The sequence below is a fragment of the Arachis stenosperma genome, chromosome 10 (genome assembly GCF_014773155.1).
Source record: "Arachis stenosperma cultivar V10309 chromosome 10, arast.V10309.gnm1.PFL2, whole genome shotgun sequence".
NCBI classification, from domain to species: domain Eukaryota; kingdom Viridiplantae; phylum Streptophyta; class Magnoliopsida; order Fabales; family Fabaceae; genus Arachis; species Arachis stenosperma.
This window is the reverse complement of record NC_080386.1, coordinates 113,063,326-113,078,719: the sequence shown is the minus strand read 5'-3', so window position 1 is coordinate 113,078,719 and position 15,394 is coordinate 113,063,326. Positions and strand designations below refer to the sequence as shown.

At 36.6% G+C, this 15,394-nt stretch overlaps 2 protein-coding genes across 2 annotated transcripts; both read left to right on the top strand.

Annotated features, from left to right (window-relative positions):
• The first annotated feature begins 402 nt into the window (after positions 1-402).
• Positions 403-5,130, top strand: LOC130954978 (polyadenylate-binding protein-interacting protein 7). The gene is made up of 6 exons (XM_057881757.1): positions 403-682; positions 1,426-2,330; positions 2,923-3,370; positions 3,452-3,522; positions 3,896-4,020; positions 4,514-5,130. Exons 2-6 carry the CDS (start codon positions 1,548-1,550, stop codon positions 4,812-4,814), a joined length of 1,728 nt encoding a protein of 575 aa, XP_057737740.1. The 5' UTR covers positions 403-682; positions 1,426-1,547; the 3' UTR covers positions 4,815-5,130.
• A 1,248-nt stretch (positions 5,131-6,378) lies between these two features.
• LOC130957495 (pentatricopeptide repeat-containing protein At4g33170) lies at positions 6,379-14,581 on the top strand. The gene is made up of 7 exons (XM_057884350.1): positions 6,379-6,626; positions 7,478-8,349; positions 8,943-9,387; positions 9,466-9,536; positions 9,955-10,079; positions 10,611-10,909; positions 11,584-14,581. The coding sequence occupies exons 2-7, from the start codon at positions 7,564-7,566 to the stop codon at positions 14,538-14,540; spliced, it is 4,683 nt and encodes a 1,560-aa protein (XP_057740333.1). The 5' UTR covers positions 6,379-6,626; positions 7,478-7,563; the 3' UTR covers positions 14,541-14,581.
• Positions 14,582-15,394: the final 813 nt, after the last annotated feature.

The window sequence follows — 15,394 nt, the reverse complement described above, 5'->3', positions numbered from 1 at the left end:
TCTATGAAAACTCTTTTCTTCTACAAGAATTTTTATTTTTTATGATCTTTTTGTAAAAGTAATTTGATTCTATAAATTTTTTGTGCTATAATCTATATTGTCAAAATAAAATCGATGTAATTTTAAAAGATTTATATTTTTGTAACATAATTATGAATAAAAATACTAGTTAATAAAAATATTTGAGAGTTGGATTTGGTATTTGTTAGATTTGGTTAATAAATATATAAAAGAAATGGTTGGGAGTAGTAAACCCAAATCCCAATTATGTAGATTAATTAATTAGGATAAATTAAAGACGGCAATGACAAGAATATTATAATGTTAGAAAGAAGAAGTGCGGTCAAAATCGTCAAATCGAGTAGGCGACAGGGTTGAGTGTTGGGTATGGGTTGTGACGGGAGTATTTTTTTTGTGGTGCTGCTGCCATTGGGCTAACCAGGGTTTCAACAATCCACAATCCCAAAAACATATAAAAAAAAACTAGAGGGAAGAGAGAAAAGAAGAAGAAGAAGATAATAATTAATTTCATAGTCGATTCCAACTTCCAAACCCCAATTTCCAACCGAAAAGAGAGGGAATAAAGAATTCTTCACGAAAAAATTCAGCTCCATTTTTTCGTTTCATCTCTTCCTCCTCTGATCTTACAGGCCCATGGATCCCTTTGAGTTGATTCGCAAAGGTCTATTTTTTTTATTAATTTAATTTTATTTGTTTGGTTGTCAAACTTTTATTTATTTGTTTCTTACTCTTGTGAATTTCAGATCTTTGACTTAGCCTTATCGATATATTTTTGCTCCTTTATGCAATTCGCAGCTTTTTTGGTTGCCTTTGTTACTTTTAGTCATTGGGTTTGTTTTGGTCTATTTCCTTGTAAGTATCTGAAGGTTGTGAATTGCTCAAGATCTCTCAAAGTTTGCTAATTTCGTATTGGGAGGTTGCTTTTCTCTGTGTGCTTTCATGATTGAACTCGTCACTGTTGCTGGAAATTTCTGGATTTCTATTTTTTGTTTGTTTGTTTCAGTGGATGTTCTAAGTACTGACTATTCACTGTTAGAGAATACTATTTACTGTGAACAATTGAAGTTTTTAACAGTGCGTTCTATGTCTTCCTATTTCTGAAACAATTTATCTCTGTTCTTCATCTTTTGTTTTTTGGTATACAAGTGGCATCTTCTAAACTCGAACTGGCTTTACATGTATTTTGTTTGCAGTGATGCTAAAATTAGCTATATCTCTATTGTAACTTAAGCTCAACTGCTTTGCCCATGTTGTAGTATACGTCATGGATGTTTAGGATATAGTTGTAACTTAAGTTGTATAATGAGTTGTGGTTTTGGCATGTTCATCTTTTAATTCATTTATCAACATAATGTGTCAAATTTGTGTGAACCTTTTTATTTTCCCTCTTCTTTCTTTTGGCAGCTTGTCTGATCAATGAGCATAATCAAATTGATCCATTTTGAGGGTTTGGGTGAGGCTGATTGGACATTACTGCAACTTTAGTTAGAGTCTATGTAGTTATTTTGTTGACATCCTAGTTGATAATGAACTTGTCCAAGAAAGTATCCCAAACGGATGCAAAGCTAAGCAGCCCAAGCAAGGCAACCACTTTGAATCCAAATGCAGCAGAGTTTATTCCTTTTTCTCTCAGAACACCATTTTCTGGAACCACCAGCTCGGTTGATGCAACAGCAAGGCTGGCCAATGCTGGAGCTCTTGGAAAAGCCGTTTTAGATAGATCAGAATCATCCATTTCAAACAATTCAGAAGATGAGATTCACCAATACTGGCGATGTCAGCTCCCTGATGATATAACCCCTGATTTCAAGGTCGTGGGAGAAGAGTCCCAAGGTCTTAATGACCTTTCTTTAGCAGGCTTATCCATACATGATGACATTGAAGGCTTGATGTTTCATTCTTCTAAAGGAAGTAGATATATATTCAATGAGCAGGAAGAATTATCTCAGCAGCACATTAATGGCAATAACTTTACTGATAGACTAAGGTTTTCCAATTCTGGCTTTCGGGAGGATCCATCTTCAGGAAGCACTTTGAACACTTCAGCGAATCCTTGGGATAGGCCAATTGGGAGTGCCAACAAGCTTGTTAGCAGTGGTCAAGAGGGGCTTACTTATGATGACAACTCAGGACATGGATTCTTAAATGACATCTTTGCTGAGAATGCAATCGTGGATGATACTAATTTGAACCCTTTGGAGTTTTTAGCTTCTCTGTTCCCTGGCTTTGCTGCAGAAAGCCTTGCAGAGGTTTACTTTGCCAATGGATGTGATTTGCATATGACCATTGAGATGCTCACACAGTTAGAGGTAGGTTGATCTTTGTGTTACTATTGACCTCTAGTCAAGTTGTCATTTCTTATTATTCCCATATCCCATGTTTGCCCGCGAAAATGTTTATGTTATCAGTTATATTCATGCACATCTATGTCCTACCATGTTGCAATGCACTTTGCTTTAGTACAATACTAAGTCTAATGGGATGGATGCTAAGTATTTGGAGCACTACCTGTGCCTTGTTTTGGCAGGGAAGAGCCGGCTCCCCATAAAGTTGAGGTGATTCAAGTGCAACCTAGCTTCCAGTTTCTATTCGCTGTTTGCCTGGTACTGGGGGGAAGGGGTTTGTTAGAGATACTTACATTTTTGGTTTTAATACTTGTTTTTTGTTTGTTTATGTGATGATGATCATCTGCTTGATATTATGAAGAGATTGTTGACATTTCATTAGCATTTTGTTGGATAGATCATCTTTTCTTAGTATATGATCTAGTAGTGCAACTTTTCTCTGTCGTAGATACCACTGTCATCTCTTAATTTTATTTCACTGAGGTCCTACTTTTCCGTTGAATTTTATGTTGATAATCTTCGTTTTCTTTGTCCTTTTTTTACTCTGAATTTGTAGCTCCAAGTTGATGGTAGTTTCATTCAGAATCTGAATTCAAAGACGCTGTCATCTCCCAATCTTAGTGCAATGGACTTCCCGGCACTTACATCAGCGGATGGTCATACTGCTTCTGTCAGATTTTCTGTAGATAATGTCCAACAAAGAGGCAACCCTTACCGATCATCTGACAAAGACATCCTGTCTTTCAAAACTACCTCTTCAATTCCGTCTAGAGGTGCTATTGACTTTGCTTCAGCTGTGAGGAAGCTGGCTTCTCAGGACTCTGGTATTTGGAAGTATGATAAAAGTGGTTCTGGTGATGCTGCCATTGGCTCAAGCAGGACATCTCATGTTTTGGCTGGCTATGATGGTGGACAAGGGAGGGCCAGCTTCAGTGACAGGTTACAGAATCGTGGTTTAGCTCGGGGGTTAGCACCTGTTTGGCTTGAAACTGGTGACACAGTTGGTAAATAATTCTGTCTATACGTTTCAGTTGTGGGATGAATTCCATCTATACTCTGTTTTGATTAACTCTTTGACATCACAGCAAATATGTACTCGGAACTGAGGGAGGAGGCCCGTGATCATGCACGCTTACGTAATGCATACTTTGAGCAGGTGGGTGTTCGATTATTTTTTTGACTAAAGTAGCTGCAAGTGAGTGAGGATCTAAGACTAAATTTATGATGTATATTGATGCTTCATTTCTGTTGATTACATTTCTTAACTCTACTCCCTTTCTTAAATCATCAGTATAACTGTTGATAATCAAGTTGGTACAGGATATTACAGGTAGATATAATAAAAGGCTGTTACCCACATGAAAATGAAAATAATTAAAAAAAAAACGATGAAGTCCCTACCAAAAGCATTTGTACTTAAGGTAGTTTATGTGTGACGTTAGAGTTTTTCTTTTCTTTCTTTCTTTTCTTTTTTTTCTTTTCTTTTCTTTTTTTTTTTTTTGGTTCAATTGTATATAATTTGTAAACAGGCACGTCAAGCCTATCTTATTGGCAATAAAGCCCTGGCAAAGGAACTTAGTGCTAAAGGGCAAGTGCACAACATGCATATGAAAGCAGCTCATGGAAAAGCACAAGAGTCTATATATCGCCAGAGGTTTGCTGTTCCCTGCCTCCTTTCATGTAGTTTTGGTTAAAATGGTGGGTTTATATGATTCATGTTGACAAGATTTGGAGAAGGTTCCTTTTGAAGAGCAGTCTACTCTTTTCTGTTCAAACTTATGGTCACCTTCTGCATCTTTCTCTTCCTCTTCCTTGACTTATCTTTGTGCTGATTGCTAGCCATTGAGAACAACAATGATTGTCTCGCTTGATTAAGAGGCCGAGGTTTGATCAATCTAAACTTTGCATAAAATTGTGATGTCAAGTTCATATCCAATAGCATAAAAAGAGAATTGTGAGAAGTTTTAGCGTTGTCATTTCACTGTCTATTAGAATATACACCACTAGTGATGCAGCATTACCTGGCCGAATAGGCATATCATTGTCTGAATTTTGTGAATCGGAAGGTTTCTTTTCATTGTGACTGGTTTTCTTCCAAGTGTTGGATTCTCAATTTTTCCTCAGTCACGCAAATTTTGATTTTTTAGGAATCCAGTTGCTCCGGAGATGCAGGGCAATGGAAGAGGGCATGAGAGGATGATAGACTTGCATGGGTTGCATGTGAGTGAAGCTATTCATGTGTTGAAATACGAACTGAGTGTGCTGAAAAACACGGCCAGAGCCGCCGATCAGCGCCTGCAGGTCTACATTTGTGTGGGGACAGGTCATCATACGAGGGGTTCCCGTACTCCTGCAAGACTTCCGATAGCTGTACAGCGTTTTTTACTCGAAGAAGGTCTTGATTTCACAGAACCTCAGCCAGGCCTACTTCGTGTTGTGATATATTGAGTGACGGATGTTTTCGAGTTTTTGACACGGTTAAAGTTGGTGACATTGAACACAATAGAAATTGTAGTCATTCTTGTATGTTGTATATGGAAGCAAGGCCTTATCCAAGCCTTGAAGATAAGGAGGAAAACAAAAAAATTGAAAAAAATGGAGAAAATGGAAAAGGAGAAAGAGAAAGAGAGAGAAAGAGAGGTTGGAGAAAAATTAAAGAGAGGGGTTGTAGCAAAATTGTATCATTAAGGTTTAGCTGCAGATTCAAATTACATTGGCAGGACTTCACATTAGCCCTTGTTATGGATCATCTTTTTTCTGTTAATCTTGTACTCTAGTTTTTATATTTCTTTGTCAAATTTGTTTTCTCCTCTTTTGATTCATATGTAACTTAGAACTCAGTTAGTCAGTTACCACATAGATGATAGAATATCTGACTTTGTAAGCAAATTCAGTGCCAAACAAATCTGCATCCTGAGTCACACTTTCAGAATCAAGACAATATGTTCCGGAGGGCAAAATTATTACATTTTCTATTCTTCTTGAAAGAGGAGAGGGATGATAGTGTGATAACAAAGGAAAAATTTTGGGCCCTTCTCGACAAATTAGTGCACTGTGCACATATCATATCATATATTATTATTAAAAATAATGTTACACATCTAAATTTCTTTGTTAACTAAATCTAATTAAGTTAGTTTAACATAACCAAAATTAGTTATAACTAGCATTATTTTAAGTCTTATTGACTTATAATTTAACTTGGTTGGATTTAGTTCATAAAAAGACTTGAATATGTAGCATTATGTAATTATTAAGGTTTTTTTATTTCTTTTTAGATACTAAAAGAAGGATTTAGATCCTCTAAATTTTAGATTTTCACTTTAGAGGATAAAATTAAATCTCTCACCATTGAATGTTTTTTCTCTCATGTTTTCTCTTGGTCTCACCTATAAAATAAATGGTGATAGATCATATTTTTTAAAAAATTGATTATGTGTAACTGTAATTATATAGTAAGTATTTTTATTAAATAAATTATTAATCGAATCAAGTCTATATTCACAAATAAAGTCGGGGGTAGTTATGTTTTTCTACCCAAAACTCAAGTGACTATATTAAAGATAGTTATATGTACATAATATAAATAGAAAACTTTTAAAATATTCTTGGAGCATTGATATTTTAGTAAGTTTAATCATTGATTTTAATTAATATATATTATATATATTTTTATAATTAAAATTAATAGCTAAAATTATTAGAATACGTATTCCAGAAACATTTGAAATTTTTCTTACAAAATAATAAACTCCAATAAGCTTGAGGTAAAAAAAAAAAAAAAAAGAGCACTCTTAATAGTCATAGTCCATTAGTCCTGTTGTTCAGTAACATGTATAATAATAATAATAATAATAATAATAATAATAATAATAATAATAGCTTATTCATATTTCTAATATTGAAAATTGAAAATGATATATTTCCTCATCAAATCGAGTGTCCCAACTCCCAAAGGGTTGGGTCTGTGCGAAACAGTATTTTCTAGTGGTGCTGCTGCCATTGGGCTAAGAAGGGTTTCAATTCAACACAACATAAACCAAAATAAAACGAAAAAAAAAAAAAAAAACTGAAGTGTGAGACAGAGAAAAACAAAGTAGAGAGAGGGAAGAGAGAAGATAATAATCATAGCTCCAAGTTCCAAACCACAATTTCCCAGAAAAAAAAAATTAAACACAAAAATCAGCTCCACAATTTCGTTTTAATTTCTTCCTTTCTGATCTTACATGCCTATGGATCCCTTTGAGTTGATTCGCGAAGGTCTAAATTTTTATTTTATGAGTTTTTTTTGTTTGTTTGTTTGTTAGACTTTTTTTTTTATTGTGTGAATTTCAGATCTTTGACTTCGCCTTATCGCTAATTTCTCTCTACTTTATGTAATTCGCAGCTTTTATTGTTTCCCTTTGTTAATTTTAGTCGTTGGGTCTGTTCTGGTCTATTTCCTTGTAAGTATCTGAAGGTTGTGAATTGCTCAAGATCTCTCAAAGTTTGCTAATTTCGTATTGGGAGGTTGCGTTTCTCTACGTGCTCTCATGATTGAACTCGTTACTGTTGCTGTTCTTGTAAAATTTTGGTTTGAATTTTATGGATTTCTGTTTTTTTTTTTTATTAGATTGTTTCAATGGAGGTTCTAACTTCTAAGTAGTCAGTATTAGAGAATTATCTTAATCGTTTAGTTCATCTAGAATTTGTTTCAGTTATATGCTGTGGAGTGAACAATTTAGGGTTTTAACAATGTCCTTTAATGTCTTCCTAGTTATGAAACAATTTGTCAGTGTTCTTCATCTTTTATTGTTTTTGGGATGCAAGGGAGGTGTCTGCTAACTTTAGCTTAGCTTTACGGGATTCATTCCAAGTAGTAGTAATGGATGATCACCTATAGTTTGTTTGCAGTGATGCACAAATTAGTTGTCTCTAATGTGACATATGAAGCATAAGCTCAACTGCTTTGCACATTTTGCGGCATATTTTTATGGATGTTTAGGATATAGTTATGACTTAAGTTGTACACTGAGTTATTTATTTGGCACATTCTGTTGTAATTCATTTACCTGCATGATGTATGAAATTTCTTTGATAATGAGCATGATCAAATTCATCCATTTTTTCAGGGTTTGGGTGAGACTAGCGGGACATGTGCAGTTACTGTAAATAGACTAGATTATATTTAGTTATTTTGTTGACATCCTAGTTAATAATGAACTTGTCCAAGAAAGTATCCCAAACGGATGCAAAGCTAAGCAGCCCAAACAAGGCAACCACTTTGAATCCAAATGCAGCAGAGTTTGTTCCTTTTTCTCTCAGAACATCGTTCTCTGGAACTGCCAGCTCGGTTGATGCAACAGCAAGGCTTGCCAATGCTGGGGCTCTTGGAAAAGCAGTTTTAGATCGGTCAGAATCATCCATTTCAAACAATTCCGATGATGAGGTTCACCAATACTGGCGATGTCAGCTCCCTGACGATATAACCCCTGATTTCAAGGTCGCAGGAGAAGATGTATCCCAAGATGTTAATGACCTTTCTTTAGCTGGCTTATCTATGCATGATGACATTGAAGGTTTGAGGTTTGCCTCATCTAAAGGAAGTAGATATATATTAAATGAGCAGGAGGAATTATCTCAGCAGCACATTAATGGCAACAGTTTTACTGATAGATTAAGGTTTTCCAATTCTAGCTTTAGGGAGGACCCATCTTCAGCAAGCTTTCTGAACACTTCAACAAATCCATGGGATAGGCCAATTGGGAATGCCAACCAGTTTGTTAGCAGTGGTCAAGAGGGGCTTACTTATGATGACAACTCAAGACATGGATTTTTAAATGACATCTTTTCTGAGAATGCAATCGTGAATGATACTAATTTGAACCCCTTGGAGTTTCTGGCTTCTCTGTTCCCTGGTTTTGCGGCAGAAAGCCTTGCGGAAGTTTACTTTGCCAATGGATGTGATTTGCATATGACCATAGAGATGCTCACTCAGTTAGAGGTAGGTTGATCTTTGTGTTATAATTGAACTGTCGTAAAATTTGTGGTTTTGATATTATTCTCATATGTTGTGTATGCCTGTGAAAATTTGTTGTCGGTATATTCATGCACATTATCTACGTCCTACCATGTTGCAGTGCACTTTTCTTTAGTATGATACTAAATCTAGAGGGATGGATGCTGAATATTTGGAGCACTACCTTTGCCTTGTTTTGGCAGGGAAGAACTGTCTCCACATAAAGTTATGAAGTTATTCAAGTGCAACCTTGCTTGCAGTTTTTAATTGATTTTTGTGTGGTTCTTGCTAGACGGGGTTTTGTTAGAGATACTTACTTTTTCGCTTCTGATCTGCACTCTTTGTTCGATTATGTGATGATGATGATGATGTTGTGAAGAGGTCATTGACATTGCATTAACATTTTGTTGGATGTATAATCTTTTCTTAGTATTTGCTCTAGTAGTGTAATATGTCTCCTTTTGTGGATGCCACTGTTGTCTCTACAATGTTTCTTATTTTGATGAGTTCCTTTATAACCCTGGAACTTTATGTTGATCATCTATTTTCTCTTTGTTCTTTTCACTCTTAATCTTTAGCTTCAAGTTGATGGTAGTTTCCATCAGAATCTGAACTCAAAGACTCTGTCAGCTCCCAATCTCAGTGCAATGGATTTTCCTGCACTTACTTCACCAGATGGTCAGACAGCTTCTGTAAAATATTCTGTAGATAATGTCCAGCAAAGTGGCAACCCTTACCGATCATCAGACAAAGACATTCTGTCTTTCAAAACTAGCTCTTCAATTCCGACTAGAGGTGCTATTGACTTTGCTTCAGCTGTGAGGAAGCTGGCTTCTCAGGACTCTGGTATTTGGAAGTATGATAAAAGCGGTTCTGGTGATGCTGCCATTGGGTCAAGTAGGACATCTCATGTTTTGGCTGGCTACGATGGTGGACTGGGTAGAGCCAGCTTCAGTGACCGGTTACAGACTCGTGGTTCAGCTCGGGCAGCACCTGTTTGGGTTGATACTGGTGACGCAGTTGGTAAATAATTATGTATATACGCTTCAGTTGTGGGGTTAGTTCCTTCTACATGTTTTCTTTAACGATTTTCTGTGGCAGCAAATATGTACTCGGAGCTGAGGGAGGAGGCTCGTGATCATGCACGCTTACGTAACGCATATTTTGAGCAGGTGGGTGTTTTATTCTTTCTGCTTACAAAAGTAGCTGCAAGTGAATTTGGATATGAAGTTTGACATTACGTATTTGTCTCTTGCTATATCTATATTTACGCATCCCTCAACTCGGTACCCGCTTTCTTCCCCTGGTTCAACCAAGAGTGTGTTGTATGCTGATATCTGATTTATGTGTTCTTATTTTGTGTTTGTTTTTTGGGGAAATGAAAATTGAAACAATAATATATAACTCTCAATAATTTAGCTGGGACAGGATATTGTAATTACAAGAGAAGCTAGGCTGATAAACCACATGAAGGGCATAAACATGAAAAATAAAAGTCCCTATCAGAACCATATTTTGAGTCAGTTTTATGGTGGTGTTAGAGTTTTTTATTCTTTCTTTTTAGTTCAATTGTTTATAATTTGGAAACAGGCACGGCAAGCCTATCTTATTGGCAATAAAGCCCTAGCAAAGGAACTTAGTGCTAAAGGGCAAGTGCACAACATGCATATGAAAGCAGCTCATGGAAAAGCTCAGGAATCTATTTATCGCCAGAGGTTTGTTGTTCCCAAATGCTTTCATGCCTCCTTTATTCATGCTAGTTTTCATTAAAATGGGGGCACATATGATGTCACATTGACATGTCTTGCTTGCCCCACAGAGCCTGTTTATACTGATGAGAAAGTTTAAGAGCTGGCTCTACTCTTATCCCATTTAAACTTGGTTTACTTTCCGCCTGATTTCTTCCTCCTCCTTAACTCATCTTTTTGCTGATTGCTAGCCATTGAGAACTGCAATGCTTGTCTCACACGGTTTAAAACCCTTCTCTCTCTCTCACCCACCACCCAAAAAAGATTCTGTTGAAAAAATTTTGTTTTCACGTTTGAGAAGTTCTAGAATATCATTTAACTATCTATTAAAATGTACTGAGCTAGTGCTGCAACTTTACCTGCCCAAATTTTGGGACATGATTGTTTGAATTGTGTGACCAGAAGGTTTGTTTGATTGTTCTCAAGACGAATGGACTGGTTTTCTAAATGTTGGGTTCTCAATTATGCCTCAGCTATTGCAAGTTTTTCATTTTTCAGGAATCCAGTTGCTCCAGAGATGCAGGGGAATGGAAGAGGGCAAGAGAGGATGATCGACCTACATGGACTGCATGTGAGTGAAGCGATTCATGTGCTAAAACATGAGCTTAGTGTGCTGAAAAACACGGCCAGAGCTGCCGATCAGCCTCTGCAGGTCTATATTTGTGTGGGGACAGGTCATCATACGAGAGGTTCCCGCACTCCTGCAAGACTTCCGATAGCTGTACAGCGTTTTCTACTCGAAGAAGGTCTTGACTTCACAGAACCTCAGCCAGGCCTACTTCGTGTTGTGATATATTGAGCCAAGCATGTGTACAAGTTTTTGACATAGTAAAAGTTGGTGACATCGTAGTCATTCTTGTATCTGTTGTATATGGGAAGCTTGAAGATAAGGAGAAAAAAGGGAAAAAGGAGAAAAAGAAGTTGGAGGAGAAAAAGAAAAGAGAAGGGTTGTAGCAAAATTGTATCATTAAGGTTTAGCTGCAGATTCAGATTACATTTAGCAAAACTTTACATCATCCCTAGTTATGGGATCATTTTCAATGTTAATTTTGTACTCTAATTTTATCTGTCAAATTCATTACTTTTTTTATTCACATGTAACTTATAGAACTCAGTTACCAGATAGAACAGTTGATGTTTGCAAAACAAATTCAGTTACAAACAATTCTCCATCTCGTAACCAACACACACAAACCAATGTAGACACAATTTCGCATAATAATGCATTAATGCCCACCCAATAAATATCGGTGGGAAACGTTTCTCCCTACATTTCATTTATTCAACTACATAAATACACTCAGCTTCCGGTAAACGAGATCGTTTCGTTCATTTTATCGAGTTTTGTTTGTGGATAACATCGATTAGTGGGAAATAGTACAACATATTACGTGAAGAAATTAGTCAACTTGAAGACCTCAGAACTTGTTTCTTTCGGAGGATGCTGTCACATCTCAGCCTTGACAATGAGTTCCAATGATGCGATCCACTTCCATTCTCTTGCTCTCCAGACCTTCCCTTTTCCCTTCTTCCTTCTCATTTTCCACCACCTCCCTGTCTCAATGGTTTTCCTTTCTCCGCCACGCCATCGCCACCTCCGACCTCCTCCTCGGAAAACGTGGCCACGCCCTCATCATAACCTCCGGCCACCACCATGACCCTTTCCTCGTCAACAACCTCATCACCATGTACGGCAAATGCGGCTCCCTCTCCTGCGCTCGCCACCTGTTCGACGTAATTCCCCACAGAGACCTTGTCACCTGGAATGCCATTCTCTCTGCATACGCCCAAGCCGGTGATGCTGACATTGTCAACGCTCATGAGGGTTTTCGCCTTTTCCGTGTTCTCCGCGAGTCCTTTGTGTTAACCACTCGTCATACTCTGGCCCCTGTGTTCAAGTTATGCCTCCTTTCTGGGTGTGAATGGGCTTCTCAGGTGCTTCATGGCTATGCGGTTAAGATTGGATTGGAATGGGATGTGTTTGTGGCTGGGGCATTGGTCAATATATATGCTAAATTTGGGAGGATCAGAGATGCCCGTGTTCTGTTTGAAGGGATGCCCGTGAGGGATGTGGTCTTGTGGAACGTCATGATCAAGGCTTATGTTGAAATGGGTCTTCAGGATGAAGCTTTGTTTCTCTTCTCGGCGTTTCACAGGAGTGGCCTGTGTCCTGATGATGTTACTGTCCGGAGTGTTCTTATGGGTGTTAGTAGAACTGGTTTTGAATTGCAGTTGAAGCAGGTTCGAGCTTATGCTACAAAGTTGTTCCTTCTGGATCATGATTGGGAGGTTGTCATATGGAATAAGACACTTAGTGACTATCTTCAAGCTGGAGAGACTACGGAGGCTATTGAATGCTTCATGGATATGATCAAATTGCGGGTAGCATATGACAACATGACATTACTCGTGATGCTATCTGTGGTTGCAAGTGAAAAGAATATCAATATGGGAAAACAGATTCACTGTGTTGTTGTGAAAATGGAGTCTGATCGTGTTGTATCAGTTGCAAACAGTCTTCTTAATATGTACATGAAGGCAGGTTCTATTGATTATGCAAAAATCGTGTTTAGTCAAATGAAAGAAAAGGATTTAATATCATGGAACACAATTATATCTGGTTGTACACTGGGTGGTTCAGTGGAGTTGTCCATAAGCTTCTTTGTTAATTTACTACGCAGTTGCCTATTGCCGGACCAATTCACAATTGCAAGTGTTTTGAGGGCTTGCTCTTCTCTTAAAGAGGGCGTCTATTTCAGTAGACAAATTCATACTTATGCAATAAAAGCTGGTATCATCTATGATTCGTTTGTTTCAACAGCTTTAATTGATGCCTATTCCAAGAGTGGAAAGATGGAAGAGGCAGAACTTCTTTTTAGAATCCATGATGGATTTGATTTGGCTTCTTGGAACGCTATGATGCATGGGTACATAGTGAGTAAGTGCTATCACAAAGCATTGGAGCTTTTCATTCAAATGCTTGGAAGTGGTGAGCAGGGAGATCAGATTACTCTGGCAAATGCAGCTAAAGCTGCTGGATGCTTGGTGGGGCTTGAACAAGGAAAGCAGCTTCACGCCATTGCCATAAAAAGGATATTTAATTTAGATTTGTTTGTTATAAGCGGGATTCTGGACATGTATCTAAAATGTGGAGAGATGGAAAGCGCATGCAAAGTTTTCAGTAAGATCCCTTCACCTGATGATGTTGCATGGACAACTATGATATCAGGATGCGTGGATAATGGATATGAGGAGCATGCTCTTTTTACATATCATCAGATGAGACTTGCCGGTGTGCAACCTGACGAGTATACCTTTGCCACCCTTGTCAAGGCTAGCTCTCTTCTAACAGCATTGGAACAAGGGAGACAGATTCATGCTAATGTTATCAAGTTGAACTGTGCTTTAGATCCTTTTGTTATGACCTCGCTTGTTGACATGTATGCCAAGTGTGGGAACATAGAAGATGCCTATAGATTGTTCAAAAAAATGAACATGAAGAGCATCGCCTCGTGGAATGCTATGATAGTTGGATTAGCTCAACACGGAAATGCAAAGGAGGCCCTCAACCTTTTCAAAGATATGAAGTCTAAGGATGAAATGCCTGACAGAGTTACCTTTATAGGAGTCCTTTCTGCTTGTAGCCATTCTGGTTTGGTTTCTGAAGCATATGAAAATTTCTATTCTATGCAAAGAGACCACAGAATTGAACCCGAGATTGAGCATTATTCCTGTCTTGTTGATGCCCTTAGCCGTGCAGGGCGCATACAGGAAGCTGAAAAGGTTATATCATCGATGCCCTTTGAAGCTTCTGCTTCAATGTACAGGACTCTCCTAAATGCTTGTAGGGTTCAGGGAGACAAGGTGAAGGGAAAACATGTTGCCGAGACGCTTTTGACCTTGGAGCCGTCTGATTCAGCAGCTTATGTTCTTTTATCCAATATATATAGAGCTGCTAATCAATGGGAAAGTGCAGTGAGTGCTAGAAATATGATGAGAAGGGTAAATGTAAAGAAGGATCCAGGCTTTAGTTGGATAGATATAAAGAACAAGGTTCATTTGTTTGTAGCAGGAGATAGATCACATGAAGAAGCTGATTTGATATACAATAAGGTGGATCATATTATGAAAAGGATTAAGGAAGAAGGATATGTCCCTGATACAGATTTTGCACTTGTTGATATTGAAGAAGAAGAAAAGGAGAGTGCTCTTTATTATCACAGTGAGAAGCTAGCAATAGCTTATGGTATCGTAAGAACACCACCATCCATCCCATTAAGGGTAATTAAGAACCTTAGGGTGTGTGGAGATTGCCATAATGCAATCAAATATATGTCAAAGGCCTTTCAACGAGAGATTGTTGTGAGAGATGCAAACCGATTTCATCATTTCAGGAGTGGAATCTGCTCTTGTGGTGATTATTGGTGATTTCATGAAGTTTAGTTTTAGGATAATTAGGATATTTTTTAGTAGTGCTTTTAATTTTGAATATTGGACTTAGGAGATAGTGGATTGAACCATTTTCAAATTTTAATGTTTAAAATTACATTGTTGATTGAATATTGGGTTTAAGAGGTATTGAATATGGTAAGCGGGTTTGATTAATTTAGTATTTAAAATAATGAACTAGTTTTTAAATCATGTTGGAAGATAGTGAAGAAAAAAATTGGCAAAAAAATGATTGAGAAGTTATCTATAAAATTAAATGCAACTCGAAAATTCTAATTTCTTTTAAGAGTTTAATTGATACACTCATAATGTAAAATATTTTAGATAATTGTCTAATTATATTCATTTTTTATAATTATTTATATAATTAATGTAAAAATTATTTTATACTTATAGTCCATCTATTCTTATCATATAAAAGTTGATACAAATCTATTATAGAATAAATTTGTGCCATATTAGTTTATGTGATTGTGTCACTTTAGCAATTTTGCATAGATGACAATTTTATAATTTTGCAAAATAAAAAGAATAGATATTTATATAAAAAGTAACGGGGTTAAATATAATTAATATCTATATTAAAACTATAATAATAATAATTTTCAGTTACAAATATTTAAAGTGTATAATAATGACATATTAACATTTGTTTACTATATATATATATATATATATATATATATATCATAATTAATAAAGTATATTTATAATATTATATTATATTTTTTGTATTCCTATTCTCAATTTTTTTCTCTCTTTTTTTTTTTTAAAAAAATATATCTCCAAATGCACTAAAAAAATTTTAAAATTTACATTATAAAATATCATTT